Source organism: Cryptomeria japonica, chromosome 10, assembly GCF_030272615.1.
Source record: "Cryptomeria japonica chromosome 10, Sugi_1.0, whole genome shotgun sequence".
NCBI lineage: Eukaryota > Viridiplantae > Streptophyta > Pinopsida > Cupressales > Cupressaceae > Cryptomeria > Cryptomeria japonica.
The window spans coordinates 633,249,848-633,270,789 of NC_081414.1; the positions used below are offsets into that span (position 1 = coordinate 633,249,848).

The following is a 20,942-nucleotide window of genomic DNA, read 5'->3' on the forward strand; positions in this document are numbered from 1 at the left end:
CTCCATAAGACATTCTACCTTGACCCAAACTTAGAACTAACTCATTCCCAGGCATTATTGAGGGCAAAACACTTGTTTGGATGAAGAAATGTGAGAAATGAAGTCAAGATTTGAGCCTAAATGTGAATTTCGCTCTTGACCATTCCAAAGGGTCCAGAGCGAAATTCTCCCTAGACACCTTTTTCCCTCTTTTTTTGCGCACAAACCTAGTTCCTTGGGCGTAGTTGGAAGGAGAATGATGTGTCTTTGCCTTTTGAGGTGATAGAATGTGAAAGAATGGAGGATTTTTGACCAAAACAAGAATTTCGCTCCTGACCCTTCCAAAGGGTCCAGAGCGAAATTCCCTATAGGTCCTGTCTTGGCCTAGGTCCAGAGCAAAATTCCTCATTTGACCCTCTATTTTGCCTAGGGCATTGGAAAGACCTTGTTTTGAGCTAAGTAATTGGCAAGTAGACTTCATGGTGATAAGGAAAAATTGGTTAAATCAAGTTTGAAGTGAGTTGAGGAGGAAAGAGGTGTGAAATCAACCCAAAACTTGAATTTCGCTCCTAACCCTTCCAAAGGGTCTAGAGCGAAATTCTTAGAAGACACCCACTTCTTCCTTGACTAGACCAAGATCTTAGTTTCTAAGGCATATTGAGAAGGTTCTGACATGTTCTTGCCTTAGGAAGTGAATGGAAGCATCAAAATGTGAAGATTTTGTCCAAGATCAAGAATTTCGCTCTTGACCCTTCCAGAGGGGCCAGGGCGAAATTCTTGCAAACACCCATTTTTCCCTTAGAGGAGGTCAAGTCCTTGGTCTTTATGGTGTGGATGGAAGTGAGATAACATGTCTTTGCCTTTTGAGGTGGTTTGGAGTTAGAGAAATGAAGAATCAAGCCTAAAACTAGAAATTCGCTCCTGACCCTTCCAGAGGGTCTAGGGCGAAATTCACAAAATGTCCTTTTTCTTTCAAATTTGTGCTAGCCAAGACCGTGATCAAGGTAGATTGGGCTTAAAGATTGCCACAAGCATGCCTTCGAGGGGATTGTGAGTGAAAGAAGTGAGTATCTTGAGCTAAGGGAAGAAATTCGCTCCTGACCCTTCCTAAGGGTCCAGGGTGAAATTCTCAATTTTACCTAACTTGCTCATGATGAAGGTCAAGGCATGGATTCCTAGGCTTTGGACAAGAGAAAGATAGCATATGCTTGTCTTGGAGGCATTTTGAATCAATAAAATGATGGAATTTGAGCTTAAACAAGAATTTCGCTCCTGACCCTTCTAGAGGGTCCAGGGCGAAAATCCCAAATAGGTCCTGTCCTTGGCCAGGGTCCAGGGCGAAATTTTATGGGGCCTGTCCTTGGGAAGATTTCAAGAGAACTTCATTTTGATAACTCTTATTGATGATTTAAGGTAGAAAATGCTATGTTAAATGAATTTATTATGTACCCTTAATCATCTTTTGGTTTATTTTGCAGATGGGAGGAGACCAAGCTAGGACAAGGACGACCTCTTCTAGTCCATCATCATCAAGGACGTTCCACATGCGGAAAGGGAGGACTCAAGGTGCTTTGAAGCGTTGGAAGACTAGGGGTGTTCAAGGAGTTCAAGTTAGCCTCAAGACCTCATTCTACCACAAGATGACAAAGAAAGGCTTTGCCAGCACTTCAAGGCGAGATATGCGACTGGAGAAGGAAGACTTGACAATAAGGAAGCCTGGTCAAACAAAGGAAGTACATCATTCATCATGTCAAAAGACTGAAGAGGATCAACCAAGTCACAAGTGTTAGACAAGGTGGCATCCCAGTCATCATTCTTCTAGTCGGATTGGTCCACCTCAGCATGACCAGATTCAATGTACCTGACTCATTGGGGACAACACAAACTTCGAGGCACCTACCTGTTGTGACGTTTTCACACATCGCCTCATTGCAGATGGGGACCCTTGTTTTTTGCTTTTTAGGGTTTGTTTTCTAGGTCTTTTAGGGTTTTGTTAGCTGGCCTTTGCATTTTGAGTGCTGTCGGGGAGATCAATAGGATAGCAGGTCCTGCTAGAGTGAAGTCCTGATCCTGAAAATTTGGCTAAGTCTGAAAGTCCTGATCCTGAAATTTGGTTAAGTGTGGAATGTCCTGATCCTAAAATTTGACTAAGTCTGGAAACTGAAAAACCTCAAAAAATTAGATTTTGCAATATAACTCCTGGAGGTCTGAAACCACTCTCAAACATCCTGAAAGTATATATGAAATATAACTTAAAGTATAAGAAAGAAGAAACATAGAAGGAAATGTCACTTATACTTAATCCTTCTATGTTTCTTCTCACTTATACTTAAATGTTATGTTCCATAAAAAATTATCCTGATAGAGAGTTCGAAAAGTCAATTTTCGCTCCTGTCCTTCACTGAGGATCCAAAGCGAATTTCGCTCCTGTCCCTCTCCAAGGGACCAAGGCGAAGCGCTCCTGTCCCTCACCAAGGGTCCAGGGCGAAAAGGCTTATTCGAGTCATTCCTGACCTTGTTTGGTCAAATTGGAACATCAAAGGCATGGTGAAGGACGAAATGAGCATGATAGAGCATCCAGACAAGACAATGAAATGATGAAGTTTTTGCCTAGAAGGTCAAATTCGCTCCTGTCCCTCACTGAAGGACCAGAGCGCTTTTCTTTATATGTACAATTTTTAGACCTTTTTTGGACATTAACTTTTATTCATAGCATGAAGTAAGGTGAAATCTTCCTTAGCAAAGGAATTTCGAGATAAAAAGTGAAGTGATTTGGCCTTGAGGACAAAAATCGCTCCTGTCCCTCATTGAAGGACTGGAGCTTGAATTCCGAATTTGCATTATCCTCGCAAGATTTAAGTGATTTCGTGATTTGAAGAGGTCAAAAGAAGTATGTTTTGCCCGTTGAATATAACTTGAATAGGCCACAAAGGAGAGAATCAACCCAAGTTGCACTAGGCGCTCCTGTCCCTCTCCAAGGGTCCAAGGCGAATCGCTCATGTCCCTCACCAAGGGTCCAGAGCGAAAAAGCTTAGTGGAGTCATTCCTGACCTTGTTTGGACAAATTGAGACATCAAAGGCATGAAGGAGGACGTAATCAACCCATTGAAGGTAGTTTTGAAAGTTAACAAGGCATAAATGAGCTCATAAAGGCCAGGGCGCTCTTGTCCCTCTCCAAGGGACCAGAGCGATTTTCCCTCAAGACAAGTTTTTGGCAAAAGGAAGGCAAGTTTCGCGTTTGAGGTGGGTGAAGGAAGACGCAATCAATCCGTTGAAGATAATTTTCGAAGCTAGCAAAACACAAGTGAGCTTATAAATGCAAAATCGCTCCTGTCCCTCTCCCAGGGACCAGGGCGAAAAACACATTAGCTAACCTTCCTCTCCAAATTCAGACGAATCCAAGTCAAGACGCAAGGTCAAAATGATGTTTAAAAGGTTTCACGGAGGAATGAAGTAACAAAGGCCATCAAGTTGATGAAAAATGGCTAGGGCGCTCCTGTCCCTCACCAAGGGACCAGGGCGAAAATGCTTTAAAGTGCACTCATTTCAAAGATCGAATAAATTGAACTCGAAATTCTAAGTAAAAATGCCATCTTGGACGTCAAAAATGAGGTCTTGGACGTAAAAAACAAGAAGTGTGAGGTCCAAATGGTATAGGCGCTCCTGTCCCTCTCCAAGGGACCAGAGCGATCTTGTTGATATCTATTATTTTCCCATGCTTGGGTGCCAATATCCTTCAAATTGCATTAAATGCCAAATTCAATAAAACCTTGAAATATTTTGAAATTAAATTGACATTTAATGATGGCGCATGGCATTTAATAATTAATTTTGAGCCTTAAAATCGAAATTTTTAATTATAAAGGCATTTGAAATTAATTATTATTAATTTAAAATCAAAAAAGAGGGCGCTTGGTGTATTATTTAACGTTTTTATAAAGTCGGCCTCTTCTTTTATTAAATTTTTATTTATTTTTGGCCTATTTTCCAAGTCGGCCTATGGGAAATTGCAATGGTAAGCGCCTATATAGTGGGGGTATCTTGAGCAATGTTAATCCATCATTCACTCATTCACTCAAGTGTGATTTGGAGAAGAGCAACAAGGTGCGAAATTTGGTCTAGGAAGGAGCGATTTTTGTTGAAGGCCAGAGGTGGAGCGAATTTTCCTCAAGGCGTTGAAGGCTAGAGGTGGTGAAGTTGATAGAAGAAGCACATTTTGAAGACTTCGATCCACATTTTGCCTAGCAAACTTGCTTAATTTTGCATTTTTTCTTAGATTTAGTTCTCAAGTAGAGGTATGGCGAGATTCTCCTGGTCTCAATTTTGAATTTTGAATTTTCAATTTCATTTGGCTTAGTTAAATTTAGGGAATGATAATTCAAAGATTTATCATGAGGTTTCCTAATTTAAAACTTAAATCCTCTTTCTAGTCTATATTTCCACGTTGCAAAACATGTTACTAATTTTGAAATGTTGTGTAGGTATCAAGATGGCGACTCCCAAACTCGAAGGATCTACATGTTGGAAGTCTCTCATCAAGGAAAATCAAGCCAGATCAAGGACGGTCTCCTCCAGGACGATCAAGCAAGGACAAGGGCGACCTCCTCCAGCATAGCATCGACAGGGACGGCCTTCTTTGGACTAACGTCATCAAGGGCGACCTCTTCCAATCCAGCATTCCAAGGCGAGGATCATCATCCTGCAAATCAAGGACACAGGAAGTCAGAGCAAAGGGTTCGTTGAAGAAGCAGATAATTTCAGAAGAGTTAATTAAAGATAGCTTCTCAACAACATCAAGTTGAATATCTACCAAGTTACAAGTGTCAGACGAGGTGGCATCCTAGTCATCACTTCTCCAATTAGTGTGGTCCACCTCAGCATTTCCAGATTCAATGTACCTAACTCATGGAAGGTGGCACGAACTTCGATGTACCTACCCTAGCTATTCATTGGTGGAATTTTCTAGAGAGGACATGTGTCCAAGCAATACAATTTTATCATTGGTCAAGCATTAAATGTTATGTAATGGTTGTAACAAACCCTAATTAGGGTTTTCATTGTTGAATCTTGGCCATTGATCTCGAATTGATCTTAGCCATCGAATTGTATTGTGGACACTATATAAGCCTTGGCATTTCATTTTGTAAGGATATAGTTAGAATATAGTTAGGAATAGTTGGAAGCAGTTAGAAGATAGAGAGAGAATAGCAATTAGAGTAGAGTAGAGAGAGAAGGCAAAGATTGTTGCCAAGATGTTGTTGTAAAAGACTTGTAACTTCATTGAAGAAATGGTGAAATTTATGGGTCGATTCGACAATTTGCATGGTCTTTATACTTCTCATATTTGATTTCATGTTATTAGATGAGTGGAAGAAATGTGCTTGATTGATGGTGAAATTCGTATATCCATACTACTAGCAGTTTGTTGATTGCAGACTTGCCTTGCATAGTCAACTGGAATCATTCAGCTTAAGCTTAACTTCAATTATCGCTTCTTCATTGATATGCATCAACCTGATGGTGTCTATGCTTGCAGTGATGATTTGAACATCATAAAGCTTTCCTTCGAAGATCGCACTAGCCTTGTGGAGATGGTCCTGGGATGTCAAAACAAGACTTAGTTAGAATTTCATCAAAGATCATTCATTGCTCCTACATTCTTAGTATTAGGATTAGATCCTTTCCTTGCCCTCATCTTTTTTCCTTTTTTTCAAGTCAAAGTTAGTAAGAGCCTGTGTTCCAGCAATATTCAAAGCAGATCAGACATTCAATCATCGAATGTAAGTCCCCTTGTGATTCCAGCAAATCACATCATACCACAGAGAGCTTATCCACACGTAGAGACCCTACATACAAGAACCTTGAAGTCATCTCGATTGATCCTTTTCGCGACATCTTCAGCATTCGGAGGCTTTACTCAAGAGAGGATAAGGTACCTTTAGGTATTTTATTCTGTGTTTGATAGTGTACAAAATACACGTCAACACTACCCCTGCTTCCTATTGGTCCTCACTCTTGGAATGTAATTTTCTCATTGGCTAGAGGAAGTTTGTTGTAACAAACCCTAATTAGGGTTTCTATCTTGCAATTCTAGCCATTGGTTCTAAGTCAATCAGAGCCGTCAATTTGTAAAGGGCTCTCTATATAAAGCCCTGGCTCCTCATTTGTAAAGGTTAATAGTTAATGGTGGGTGAATAGTTAGAAATAGTGAATAGTCAGCTGATAGAATCGCAATTAGAGTAGATTAGGAGGACAAGGCAAGAAATTGTTGCCATTGATTGTAAATAAACTCCATTTTCATTGAAGTTATGGTGAAGTGTGTTGTTTCTTTGCAATATGCATGGTCTCTTGTTGAATCTTCATTTTAGATGATAGATAATTAAATTGAATGAAAGAAGTTATTGAATGCACTCGCATGGAATCCACCTAGTCCAAACCACTAGCCTTTTGCTGATTGTAAGAGCGCCTTGCATGGTCAACTAGCATAGAACGAGCTTAATCCCGAGTCATAACACCTCTGTTGTTCACGCATTATCTTGAATGGTGATCAGTATTTGATGGTGTACGATTTGGACATATTTGAAACATCCTATAGAACATCGCACTGAGCTGGTGTTGAATTGTTCAACCTGATGGTGAGCCCAGTAGGACTCCACCTAGTCATTCATCCATCTTCTCGCATTCTAGGTCTTAGAGTAGACTTCCTGAACCCTGTATCTTTTGCCATTTCTTTATCTTCCAGTTAGTAAATAGGATTTGTGATTCCAGCAAATCAGACACCCAGGTCATCAAGTGTAAGTCCCCTTGTGATTCCAGCAAAATCACATTATACCACGAGAAGCTTATCCACATGTAGAGAACCTACATATCAAAACCTTGGAGTTACTCCAAAAGATCCTTCGGCGAGATCTTCAGCAGTCGGGAAACTTTGTTCAAGAGAGGATAAGGTACCTTTAGGTATTTTATTCTGTGTTTGGTCATGTACAAAAGACGCATCAACAGGCCCGTGGGATAGTTGCAGGCCACAAAACTGTTGCTCTCATTGATACTGGAGCAACGCATAACTTCATTGATGAAGGCTTTGTTGCAAAGAGAGGCCTTGAAACTGAAGAATTTGGTGGGTTTAAGGTGATGGTTCGACCATTACGTGCAACAAGAAGATTTCGAATATGTCCATGAAGATTGGAAATTATGAAGTTAATGATGTTTTCTTTGCAGTTAACATTGGAGGAACAGATAATGCCATGCTTGGAATGTAGTGGCTTCACTCTCTTGGCGAGATCACATTGAACTTGCAAACTATGGAGCTCAAGTTCTCATCTGAGGGGAAGAGAGTAGTGTTGAGAGGGATGTCTAATGGAGGCCCTCAATTTGTGTCACTGAAAAGGATGGAGAGGCTGATCCATCATGATCAAGTGGAATGGGCAGCGGAATGCATGATCCTGCCATCTGATCCTATAGAAGAGAAGAGACATTACCCTCCAGATATTCAAGAATTGATCACCAAGAGGAGTAAAGTCTTTTGTAGCCTACCCCCTGGGTGTTTTGAGAGAGGGACTGAGCACATTATTGAATTGGAAGAAGGAGCTAAGCCAATCATCACTACTCCATATTGGTATCCAAAGAAGCAGAAGGATGACATAGAAAAAGCTATCAAAGAACTCTTGGATATGTGATACATTTGGCCAAGTAAGAGCCCCTTTGCTTCTGCAGTGGTTTTAGTAAAGAAGGATGGGACCATGCACATGTGCATGGATTACCGAGCTCTTAGTCAGAAAACAATAAAAAATCGGTACCCCATACCCAGGATTGATGAGCTCATTGATGAGTCACATGGAGCTGTTTTCTTTGCTAAGATTGATCTCAGATCAGGCTACCATCAGATTAGAATGAGGGAATCGAACATTGTGAAGACAACTTTCAGATGCCACTTTGGGCATTTTGAGTTCCTAGTCATGCCCTTTGGGTTGATTAATGTTCATGCTACCTTCCAATCCTGTATGAATAGGATCTTTTAGAAGCAGTTGAGGAAGTTTGTGCTCATATTTTTTGATGATATTCTGATCTTCAACAAATCTTGGAAGGAGCACTTGAAGCATTTGGATGAAGTGCTTAGCATTCTAGAGTCAGAATCGTTGTTTGCCAAAGAATCCAAGTGTGACTTTGGGACGAAGGAGCTGCTTTACCTTGGTCGTATCATCAGTGCGGATGAAATAAACGTTGATCCTGAAAAGATCAAGGCAATAGTTGATTGGCCACCACCTGATAATTTGACACATCTGAAGGGGTTCTTGGGTCTTTGCGGCTTCTACATGAGATTTGTGAAGGCGTACTCTCAGATTGCTGCTCCTCTTACAGATCTCACTAAAAAGGGAGCTTTTGTTTGGTCAGAAAAGACACTAGGTGTTTTGACAACTTCAAGAAGATTGTGAGCTTGTGCCATGTTCTGGCTATACCTGATTTCTCCAAGCCCTTTGTGTTGCAATGTGATGCTTTTGGAGAAAGTATTGGTGCTGTTTTGATACAAGAGAAGCATCCGATAGTGTTTGAGAGCATAAAACTAAGAGGAGTTGAGAAGTCTTACTCTATCTATGACAAGGAAATTTTTGCAATCATGCATGCATTGGCCAAGTTCAGACAATACTTGGTGGGGAGCAAATTTGTTGTCAAAACGGATCACAATAGTCTCAAACACTTCATGCACCGAAAGGATTTGAATGAAAGGTAGCAGAAGTGGGTGAGTAAGCTACAAGCTTACGATTTTGACATTAAGTATGTCAAGGGCAAGAACAACATTGCGGTAGATGCATTTTCAAGAAGGCCCCACTTGAGCTCTTTGTGTGAGCTTACTATTGATTGGAAGGACTTGTTGCTTGTTGATTATACCAAATTTCAGTTTGCAACCAGCATTATTGAGGGTACTTTTCATGATGAAAGGTACAAGGTAGTTGATGGGTTGATACACTACAATGGAAGGATCTTTTTGTTGCCCCAATCTAAGCTCAAGAAGAAGCTTTTGCAAACTTTTCATGACATTCCTCTTGTTGGTCTTCAAGGATATTTCAAGAACTATAGGCAGATTGGTGAGAGGTTCTCTTGGAAAGGGTTGAAAAATGATGTGTTGAGACTTGAGCTACATTAAGGAGTGCCACACTTGTCAGATGAACAAAAATGAGCATACTCTTTCAGCTGGTTTGTTGCAACCTCTACCTATTCCCAATAAAAAATGGGAAAGTATTTCGATGGACTTCATTACGGGGTTGCCAAGAGCTCATGGCAAGGATTGTGTCTACGTTGTGGTGGATAGATTGACCAAGTTTGCTCATTTTTTTGCCATAACTAGCTCCTTTACAACAACTCAAGTTGCAGATGTGTTTTTTCATGAGGTGTTTAGATTGCATGGGTTGCCAAAAAACATTGTGAGTGATAGGGACAGCAAGTTCCTAAGCACCTTTTGGCAATAGTTTTTCAGACTGTGTGGTACAGTGCTCACCCCAAGCACTAGTTATCACCCATAGACTGATGGGCAAACAGAGATTGTAAACAAGTGGTTGGAGGGCTATCTCAGGAATAATGTCTCGAAGCAGCAGAAAGCTTGGGTGAGATGGCTACAGTTAGGGGAGTATTGCTACAATTCATCCAACCACATGTCCATCAAAATGTCTCCTTTCATGGCACTTTATGATTACGAGGCCCCTAGCTTTGCTAATTTGATGTTCGGTGATAGCAAAGCCCCCCAAGCAAAGGATATGGTGCAATAGTGTTAGGATATTTTGAAGGCTTTGAAGAATAACCTCCAGGTTGCTCAAAATCAGCAAAAGTTGTATGCTGATCAGCAGCGTATAGAGCGCACATTTGAGGTTGGAGACATGGTCTATCTTAGGCTTCAACCTTTCATATAGTCTTTTCTCAAGAAGAGTGGAGCAGAGAAACTCAAGCTACGTTTCTATGGGCCGTTCAGAGTCATCAGGAGAGTTGGTGCGGTGGCTTATGAGTTGGAGCTACTAGCGAGTAGCAAAGTACACAATGTCTTCCACGTTTCTCGCCTCAAGAAGGCATTTGGACACAATGTAGTTTTCTCTTTTGATTTGCCTCCTTTGGATGAGGAGGGACAATTGGTGTTGATTCCAGAGGAGATCATCGATTTCAGAGAGTGCTCCTTGAGGAGAAGGACAATTAGGGAGTATTTGGTGAAGTGGAAGAATTTACCTACAAAGGATGCTACTTGGGAGAGTGAGGAGATTTTGCAGCATCCAGGCTTGTGATTGCTTGACGACAAGCCATCTTGGGGAGGGCTGACTGTAATGCCCCCTTCTTAGCAGTAATCAATTTAGTTGGCCGTTAGCCTATTCCGGAGACCCGTAGGCTAGTCGGGAGCATAAATTAGGGTTTCCTATTTTATAGGAGGATTCTATGGAAGTTTGGCAACTTGCATGTTGGATTTTCACAGTTTTGATTCTGGTTTCCTTCTGGGTTTTCTGAAAGCTTCGCAATGATGGTACATGCATAGCAATTAGTGGAGTTTGGTAAACTTACTATTTTTAGTTAGTGGGGGTGAGGTCAGCTCATTTCTCTGGTTTTTTCTGGGTTTTCGGAGAGCTTTGCGATGGTGTGACATACAAATGAATTTGAAGACTTTTTTGGACTTACTATTTTTTGTAAGATGCGACGACTGCTCAGAATGTGGTTAAAATGCATTTGGACACACTCACTATTTTTAGCAGTATGCTATTTTTAGTAAGTGCTATTTATAGCAGGGTTGTAGCAGGTTTGTTCAGATCTCTATTTCTGGCAGGTTAGTTTGAGCAGTTGGTCTTGCAACATTTTTAAGCTATTTTGGCAAGTGTGAGCTTATGTTGGGCGAATTCATGGTTGAGGAAAAATATTTTATAAATGAATTATTAATAAGGCAAGATGGACGCCTCAGGAAGAAATAAGTTAATTTAATGAAATAATTCACTTATTTACTTTGGACGCCATGATACACTTTATTGATATTTTTTTATAAAGTATATTGGCCTCCTTGTGATGGGCGATTTTGGGAAATGAGAAATGAAATGCAATTTACAAATTATAGAGAAATGAATGTGCATTTGGATTTGGCATCCATTTGGGAAGGAATTCGAATTTGAATTTGGAGCTTCAAAGGCTATAAATAAGAGTGTTGGGCTCTTGTTTTTGGTATCCATGAATATTTGCAACGAAGTACTACCAAAATTTAGATTGATTGTTTTGAGAAATGCATACCTCCTAGCTGGTTCTTGGCTTCTTGCTTGAGAGATAGCAACTAGTTGAGATTGTGAGACTGTTCTTTACACTGAAGAATAGATGGAGTTCATTTTTGTATGTTGGATTTTCACAGTTTTGATTCTGGTTTCCTTCTGGGTTTTCTGAAAGCTTCGCAATGATGGTACATGCATAGCAATTAGTGGAGTTTGGTAAACTTACTATTTTTAGTTAGTGGGGGTGAGGTCAGCTCATTTCTCTGGTTTTTTCTGGGTTTTCGGAGAGCTTTGCGATGGTGTGACATACAAATGAATTTGAAGACTTTTTTGGACTTACTATTTTTTGTAAGATGCGACGACTGCTCAGAATGTGGTTAAAATGCATTTGGACACACTCACTATTTTTAGCAGTATGCTATTTTTAGTAAGTGCTATTTATAGCAGGGTTGTAGCAGGTTTGTTCAGATCTCTATTTCTGGCAGGTTAGTTTGAGCAGTTGGTCTTGCAACATTTTTAAGCTATTTTGGCAAGTGTGAGCTTATGTTGGGCGAATTCATGGTTGAGGAAAAATATTTTATAAATGAATTATTAATAAGGCAAGATGGACGCCTCAGGAAGAAATAAGTTAATTTAATGAAATAATTCACTTATTTACTTTGGACGCCATGATACACTTTATTGATATTTTTTTATAAAGTATATTGGCCTCCTTGTGATGGGCGATTTTGGGAAATGAGAAATGAAATGCAATTTACAAATTATAGAGAAATGAATGTGCATTTGGATTTGGCATCCATTTGGGAAGGAATTCGAATTTGAATTTGGAGCTTCAAAGGCTATAAATAAGAGTGTTGGGCTCTTGTTTTTGGTATCCATGAATATTTGCAACGAAGTACTACCAAAATTTAGATTGATTGTTTTGAGAAATGCATACCTCCTAGCTGGTTCTTGGCTTCTTGCTTGAGAGATAGCAACTAGTTGAGATTGTGAGACTGTTCTTTACACTGAAGAATAGATGGAGTTCATTTTTGTAGTGACATTTGATGTGTTTCTGATGTGTTTAGGGGTGTTTGTGAGTTTCCAGGTTGCCGGTTGATTGTAGAGCTGAAGTGGTTTTTCCATCATAAGTCTAAGAGGGAGTTTTTGTTGCTTTTGGGTATTTTCTCTCTATTTTTTTAAGGACTAGGTAATCCCTTTTGCTAATTTTCAGAGTTTAATTCTTAGTTTTGAATTTTATATTGCAAATCGCCCTCCTTACTAGGCTGTACCATGTCTATGAATGCCTTGGAAAGCATGCATTAATGGTTTGTTCAGATTTGCAGCTGGTTGTTGGTCTTGGCTTGGACGCCTCCGCTCTAGGGATAATTTGCACTTAGTTTCAAGTCATTCCGTCGAGTTTTGGAAGAGTTATGCACATTTTAGTGTGATTTTATGTTGCTGGTCTGTGTTTTTTCAGTCTACCGGTTAAGTATTTCAGACTTAGAGTTTGGAGTTTGGGGATTGTTTCTTGGTAGGGAGTCATCTTGGAACTTGAGAATTACATTGGATATCATTTGCAGCCGTTGGACAGCGATATCTCTTGATTTGCAATTCATGTTATGTATTGTAATGCTGATTACTAGTTTTAACAGCAAACTTCGTTCTGAATTGTTTCACAATACCCACTGAATAAGTGGAAGAGACTGGCTTCGCCGCCGATCTCTATTTCATTTTGTACTCCTGTGCATCCGCTGAATAAGTGGTTGAGTAGATAGTTTGTTATTTCCAGTCATCCTGCTGAATAAGTGGTTGAGTGATTGTCTTGTTTACTTCAGTCTTCTTGGATTTGTAATTGGCTGTTTATACTGCCAAATAGTTGTTAAATTCCAGTATTTCTTTATCCCGCTGAAAAGTGGAAGTGGCTGGTCTAACCGCCAATATGTATTGCTCTCAATATTTTATCATGCTAACGCTAATGGGTGAAATTATTGTGTGAAAATTGAAAAAAATTGTGGGGAACATTTCATTTCTGTAGATTGGATATCTCATTTGGATATTCCTTCAAGCTAGATCATCAACAACAGCATCGAATCAGAAGTAAGGTATTGTACAATTACTTTTCTTTTACACTTTTAAATTTTTTCTACTAGTTAATTTAACTTTTGACTGGCAATGTCACCTTCCTCATGGCAAGTTCCAGAGGTGATGCTGCGTGCAGGGGTGCTGATGGTTTTATGGCATTGGTGTCTTTACTTTTGAAATCTTTTGATTGATTTGAATGTTGTTGAGATGAACCATTTGGCTTGAGCTGTATTGTTGATGTTTATTTAATCCCATGATCTGAATCTTGTTATGTGCTTGAAATGTGATATTGTATATGAAAGCTATGGAGAAGCTTGTTTGAGCTAATTGATGACAAAGAAGTTACTGTGCAGGTTCATTGATGTCCATACTCCTATAATTTTAAAAATGTATAGTTTTCAATCAACCAGCACTATCATGTAGTGCTTAAGTGAGACTCCTTATCATGCAAACAATATGGATAGAAGTTTTTTGTTTCAATGTGGACGTGCAGATGCAACAAAGGTGATCTATAACATATGCAAACACTAACTTTTGGAAATTTTTTAAATGCGTGTGATGCTCCTTCTATGTGAGACACATCATCAATGCTTTCTTGTTGTTGATCCTCAATTTATAAACAGGTTAATGTACGTAATTATTAATGATAAACATCCTGTGTTATTTCAACACTTAAGATATATTCATAAGTTTGATTTCTGTGATCAAAGATGTGTTCTACGAAGACATTTATTCTGAGGTTGTGGTCAAAAGAGTAAGAAAGAATGTAGGATATGCAAATGGACGTATGCACACTCTGCACAGAAATAAGCAAGTAGCTAGCCTTCAGTCAAATTTAATTTCAAGTATCACAAGAAGTCATGGCTATTTAAATGGATAGTGAGGTACAGAAATTAATAAAGTTTTGGCAGAATAGATTCTATACAAGTCAGTAGAGCCCTTGTACTTTTCGTTCTCTCTAGTGTTTGCTAAAAGTATATACAAAAGGAATTTACTGTTTTCATTCCCCAAGTGCTAGGGCAATCTACGAATACAGAAAACAATAATGACTGTCAAAACTGACATTTTTCTTGCTATGCTGGTCTGAAGATCAAACTTAATGTTTTTATTACCATGGAACTGATACCTTGCTTAGCGATGCCATGATAATAGAAAATCTTTTGAGTGATTATCCTGGTTGTTAAGCTGTTAGAGTTTGGTTGCAGGAAGGGCTGGGAGATATGGTTCACTCTTTCCAAATGGAGAAGTCACATGCATGTTAGAGGAAGATCTTTGTAAAATTCATTCTGCACTTAAGGCTACCTCTTCTTGCTTGAAGGTGATATTTTCTTGTCTCATTGATGTGATGATGCACACATTTAAACATTGGGATAGCAAAAATTTTCCAATGAATGATATTTATTTTCAGTACTGTAAAATTTTCATACTAAAATTGGAATGGTTCAGCAGAAAGTACTGCAACAATAGGGCACAGGGTCATTTTCAGTTAGCCTAGAAACAAAATGTGCATACAACTTTTTGTAGCTGTGTTCTTCAATTTGAAAACTTAGTGGCATGTTTTGGCTGCTTCAGATCATTTCCAAGAAAAACATGTGTTTTCAGGGGGTGTGTGGGTCCTTCATAAGGTCCACGTGAAGAAATTTGTTTTTGAAATATACTTAATGATTAAAATAAATTGAAAAACATGAAAACTAATTGAAATTATAAAAAACACAACCATTATTAGACATGCTAATATGTTATGACCACAATCCAGTTGTGCAGGCCAACTTGTCTGTAATTGCTATTCTTCTCAAAAGCTTCTCAAGGACAGTGTTACACGAAAATTAAAGATTTAAAGCAACTTGTCTATTACCCACCGAAAGTTAAAAAAAATATCCAGAATTTTTAATGAGCTATGGAAAAAATAAGGATAAAAAATAGTGAAAGATATCATTTTGAGAAATGCTATTATAGTAAAATTTCATTGAAAGAATAAATAAAACGAAGAATTGTTGTTGATAAGTATATGCTGTTTTTGTGTCAGGTTTTGAAAATTTCAATAGTTCACTAGATAACTGAATTAGATTGAAAAGTCTTTAATTTGGCAGCCATTTTAATACTGTAGTGTCAAAAAAGTTCATAATAATGTGAAAAAATAAAAGATTTTCTTTTGCATTCTATTTAAAGTTTTTTCACTGAAAAAAGCATGTGATAAAATGTTTCATATATTTCTAAAGTTGTATAATAAACTTAAGATGATAGATTTTGCATACACATGAATATGCTTTCACGCTTTATTGAATTATTCATCTTCTTTGTTTTTTTTTGTAGAATTTTTTTATGTCTATATCTATACTCTACCTATCTATCTATATAGTTTGATATGCTAAAATAGTTTGGAGACTCTCACCTATTTTGTTTTGTTATTTTTCTGAGTTTCCAGCTTGCTGATTGTAGGGTTTTTATGAAAGTTTTTGACAGTTTTGATTTGTTTGACTCTCTAGAAGGTATTTAGGGGTTCTTGCTTGTTTCAATGTCAATGATAGAATGTTTTGAAAGCAAAATGTAAAGAAATAATTGACTGATAAACGATTGCAGAATTCTGATTTTTACTACAGGAAATATCAATATAAAGAAATGAACAATTTATAACAGTCAGAACCCAAGTGGACATACCAGGAGCCCAGCGCTGATCTGGAAGAGTGCTTTTATTGGCTAAAATTGATGAATAATGCAATATAGGAGCTTCTAGAGAGTATCAACTGCTCCAATGTGATTTATTCTTATCAACTATAATTATCTAAAGCTTTTATTGCTGAAATAGGTAGATTTGGCACAAATCCAAAAAAGCTGCTAGGCAAGATCTCTGGATTTTGCCTAATTCTCCCACTGAATTGCTGATATCTTCCACATGTGCCTGTAGAAATCTATTTAATCCACTTATTTGCTGATTGCTATGCCTGACAATGATTTTCCGCACTTATTCAACACTGCTGCATTATTTATTTGCTACCCCAACAGCCCTAGAAGTAGTACGGACAACCTAGGAGGGCCACGTGGGGCTTGGAAATGATAATTGCTGCCTTCAATAACCTCCAATAACTGATCCTCTTGCTGTTGCAGATCTGTAACTGCTGATAAAGACTGATATTTGAAGCCCAAACAGAAATTTTGAGTGAATTCCTTTGAAATATGGCTTGGGGTTTCGTTCAAGCTTGCCTGGAATTGAAGGGTTTTCGTTCTCCACCATTTGAATGCTGCTGATTTGATCTCAGAGCTGCAATTTCTCAAAAGAGAGATAAAAAATGAACAATAGAATGCCAAATGATTGCCGTACACACTCCTTTATGCTTTTCCAAAACTCAACGCCCAAATTAGGGCTCCAATATGCCGAGATGCCAAAAGAATATTCTTCAACTTGGGCGCCGAGCTTGAGGGTTATGATTCATCATTGATGTTGCCCCCTTTATTTTATTATAATTTGCCTAGGTAGGTATGCATAAAGGAGTAACTTTATATTTATCATTGACATTTTAATTAACCCCTTTTATAAAGTTACTTTATAATATATGACTAATTTTAGAAAAAGTAACTTTATAATAAAATATTATAAAGTTTACATAATATAAGTTCACCAAGGCCAAGAAAATGACTAAGTACAAATCCCCTTGGTTAGTCAATCATCTCCTAACCTCTGAACTTGCCTGCGGAGATGGCTAACAGGCAAATCTATGCTCTTGACTCCTGAGTGATCATTGGGAAAGTGGGGACATTACATACTATGAACCTAAACATAGAAGAGACCAGACAAAAACAAACAAGAGAGATATACAAAGATTTATTCTTCATCAGATATGGCCTATATAACACCCAAGCGTGAGCCATCCCTAGAGACTGCAACCAATCTGCCACATACAACTTCAAGTGGAGGAAAAGACATCAGCTCATCTGGAGGATGTATATACAAGATATGAAGATTCCGTATTTTGTTCAAATCTTCCAATTTATCCTTGCTATATCCTACCCTATAATCTATCTTCCCATCAATAGTTGAGTTGGCTAAGTAATAAGCGACCTTGTTAACTTTTCTGTAACAAGGAGCAATATAGAGAAAGGAAAATGTATACAGGAAATGTGAAACCTCTCTCAACATGTTATCCACCTTCAGAGAATTAGATTCCCGATTGTGGATAGCTTGTAGAATGACCCTGGAGTGACCCTTGATATAGAGAGAGGAGACCCCACAATGAGCTGCTAGTTTCATTCCGAGAAAAAGAGCTATTGCTTCTGCTAGATTGTTTGTTCATTTTTTAATAGGAAAACAATTCATTTGTACCCATATGTATGCCTAAAATCTCTTTTGTATTCTTAAATGTTTAAAAAAAAGAAGTTATTTGATACCTGAGATGCAGCTCATATGTTAACTTCTATCACTGAAAGACAGGGCCAACTTCTTCTTGATGCCAAACTGATTGGCAGTTGATCAAAATTATGTGCTTCTATATTATAAGGAACCATGGCTGATGAACTTTCCATTGGATTGGATATACCTTCTGTTTATAGTCCTTCTAATTATTAATATTGATAGAAGGTGGTCACCACTTTTGAGTTTAAGGACACGTCAATAATGATGGAATGCAACGAACTCAATTCATGGACACTAAAATAAATGTGTCAAATACAAGAAAGTTAAATTTCCTTGGGAAGTTATTAGAGGTCATTGAAGTTATTTTCAAAGTTAAAAGTCAATTTGAAAGACAATCATTTTCATTACAATAAGCATCTTGATAAATGACAAATGCTATGGCTTCCATTAAACATGAAGCCCTCTCACAATAAATGTATTCACTATATTCTAATCAAGATATTTATGGAAGCAGATTTCATGAATTGCATATTTTCACGACAGAGGAAAAGTCCTCATCATTTTCTCTGCATTGGCATGGTATATTATATATGTATCTACTTTTATCAACTAGAACAAAAAATTCTATCATGAACTATAGAGCCTAGTTTTTATAAAGTACATCTAGACTTCTAGTTATATAATATGCCATAGTAAGATAAATTGATTAATAAAGGAATGTTGTAATCTATATGGTGTGATATATGTGGACATGGGTAATTAATATTGATTCTGGGGGTATTTGAATCCTTTCCCAATATTGCCAATCCTTATACCTACTTCCTTCACAGCTATGGTTATTGTGGTAATGGTATGATTACTTTTGTTCTTATATGCATGTTTGGATTGATATTTATTTGACTTGGGCCTGCATTTGGAGACAACACAAACTATTAATGAAGGGATTTCAATAATATACAATGTGTTTATAATTGCATGTACAATCCTGTAATGTATATAGTTGACTATTCTATTTGTTCCACATTTGATAAACTACATTTTTGACAATTGGTGACCTCATCATTTGGTGCTGTCCTCCACTATTAATATGATAGCAAAGCACAACCTATACTCTATGTAATCGATAGTGAAATGTTAAGAAGCAACAGAAAGAAAGTGATTATGGAAAGGTTATATTAATTAGGATGTAAAATCAATGAAGAAGAAAATCAGAGATTTGAGGAAGAAATTTCTTAGTTGATAGGCTTAGTTAGTAGAAGTTTTGTTTTGAAGCTTTGGCTGGAATGGTTGGATGCCGGGAAGCCATATAAGAAAACCATTAAAAGATCAAAACAGACACTCTATGAAGATTTCAAGTTTAGTACTCAAATTAAGCATATTCATTTTTTGTTTTTTGTAAGAGCATAAACCATGCCTGGAAATTTCTTTGATTGTAAAAGCCATATGATTTTTTGCTTGAAATAATAGTTCAGCTTCCAATAAGTAGAAATCCTGAGAGTGCGTTGATTCTTCTTACATAACGGTCCCATGTGCTTAACTATGTGTGCTGCTTAATTTTTAGCAGTGCAGGCAGTCCAATGTGAACTTTTAGCTAATTACAAAGGATAATTTGGAATATTTTCCTATAGTGTACACATTCTTGTTTGTCCCTTCTCACACAAGAGTGATGATTATAAGCAAGGATCAACTAAGCTTATCAAATTATCCAAGTTTGTGAGAAAGAAGGATGCATGTGTTGCTTGTGGTCTCAAAAGATTTAGAGTTGATAGATTGTCAATGCCAACGAGAGAGTTTTGGTAGGGACACATGCCATACATCTCTATTAAAAGGGGAGCATTGTGAGTTGATATATTGTAGAAAGGAGTTTGGTAAACCTAGTAGTTTATCAGGTTTCTCTTTATTTGTTACAGCCACCCATTGGTCTCGTTCTTCAAGCAGATCTTTCATTTTTAGCTTCCACAACTCATAACCCTTTCCATTGAACTTCTTTATGTCTAAATGAGATGAAGTTGCAGCCATGATAATTGGTATTAACACAAATTTGCAAAAAATAGATCAACCGAAACTCCCACAAAATCTCAAATAGCCTCCTTTTTACCACCCAAGACACATAATTGGCCAGGCTTTGATACCAAATGTTAGAGAGGAAAATAGGTGAACAACAATATATGTAGCTTCAAAGTAAACTATAAGTTAGATTTAATAGTGTTTATCATATGAAAGAAATCAACTATAACATTAATAAATAACGCCATAGAATATTAAACACATAACATTGGAATTATGTGGAGAAACCCTTTCGGGAGAAAACTCCACCAAGAAGAGATGAAAGGATTGTATTATCAGCAATATGAAACTACAATACAACTCTCAAACTCCAATCTTGTCTTCAATTCGACAACACAACCCCTACAAAACAAGACCTAAACCAACTCTACAAACCATGGCCACAAAGCCCCATTATATAGAGAATCCTGTGAATGGTAAACCATCATGGTAAAACCAAAACCATTTGCTGAATTCACCTAGAGAAAATCCATGCCTACCTCCTGGTATCATCAATTTGACCTATAAATAACCTCTTATAAATCGTCTTACAGTTGTCATAAGGCATCTTTCAAATATGGCCTCCCAAAGACCAAGATAGAAAAGATTTGTCATAAATGTTGTCATAATTGTCATAGCATCTTATGGCAGTTGTCATAAGTGTCATGAATGCTCTTACAACTTATGACAGATGTCATAAACCTCTAAAATAGCATATTCCAAAGGTGGATGCCGAAAATAGGTAAATGTAAATTTTGACCTATATTGTGATGACTGTGTAGTAAATAGTAACCCATTAATTGTCTGCCTACAAATATACAATTACTGAGGCTGGTAAAACATTAATTACCCTTGCTTGTGAAATTCTCCATCCCTTATGGGTGACTTACAAACAAAAATAGGAACATTATTAAACACATGGATTTACATGGTTGACGACACCTTAACCCAACAATAAGAACACTTTGAACTCATGTAATCTGTATTTTGAGCTTTGTTAATTCACTATCTAAATCAGGAGTTAGAAGACATAACCCACCAATAAACAAGACTTCTTATCTAAGATAAAATCAATGAACCATAGGGATGAGCTCCGCACCCTTCCCTCGCACCCCCCTCCTCCTCTTCCCCAAAATCCATGCATTTTTGGGATAGAGGCATTTTTGGGATGCATGGATTTGGGGAAAATGTCCCCTTGCCGCACCGCCACCTTCCTCAGGACGTTCAAGGGACTTCTAGGAGTCCATTGTCTCCAGGATGCCCAAGCATCTCTCGTGGCCCCT

The 20,942-nt window shown here is 37.8% G+C and overlaps 1 protein-coding gene across 8 annotated transcripts in view; it reads left to right on the forward strand.

The window, feature by feature from the left end:
• Nucleotides 1-20,942, forward strand: part of LOC131036035 (ATP-dependent RNA helicase SUV3, mitochondrial) — a 242,567-nt gene that overhangs the window by 147,828 nt on the left and 73,797 nt on the right. For all 8 annotated transcript variants that reach the window (XM_057967836.2, XM_057967834.2, XM_057967835.2 and 5 more), the window contains one exon: nucleotides 14,471-14,583. In XM_057967836.2, coding sequence (XP_057823819.2) covers nucleotides 14,471-14,583 — 113 coding nt within the window. The remainder of the gene's footprint in view (nucleotides 1-14,470; nucleotides 14,584-20,942) is intronic.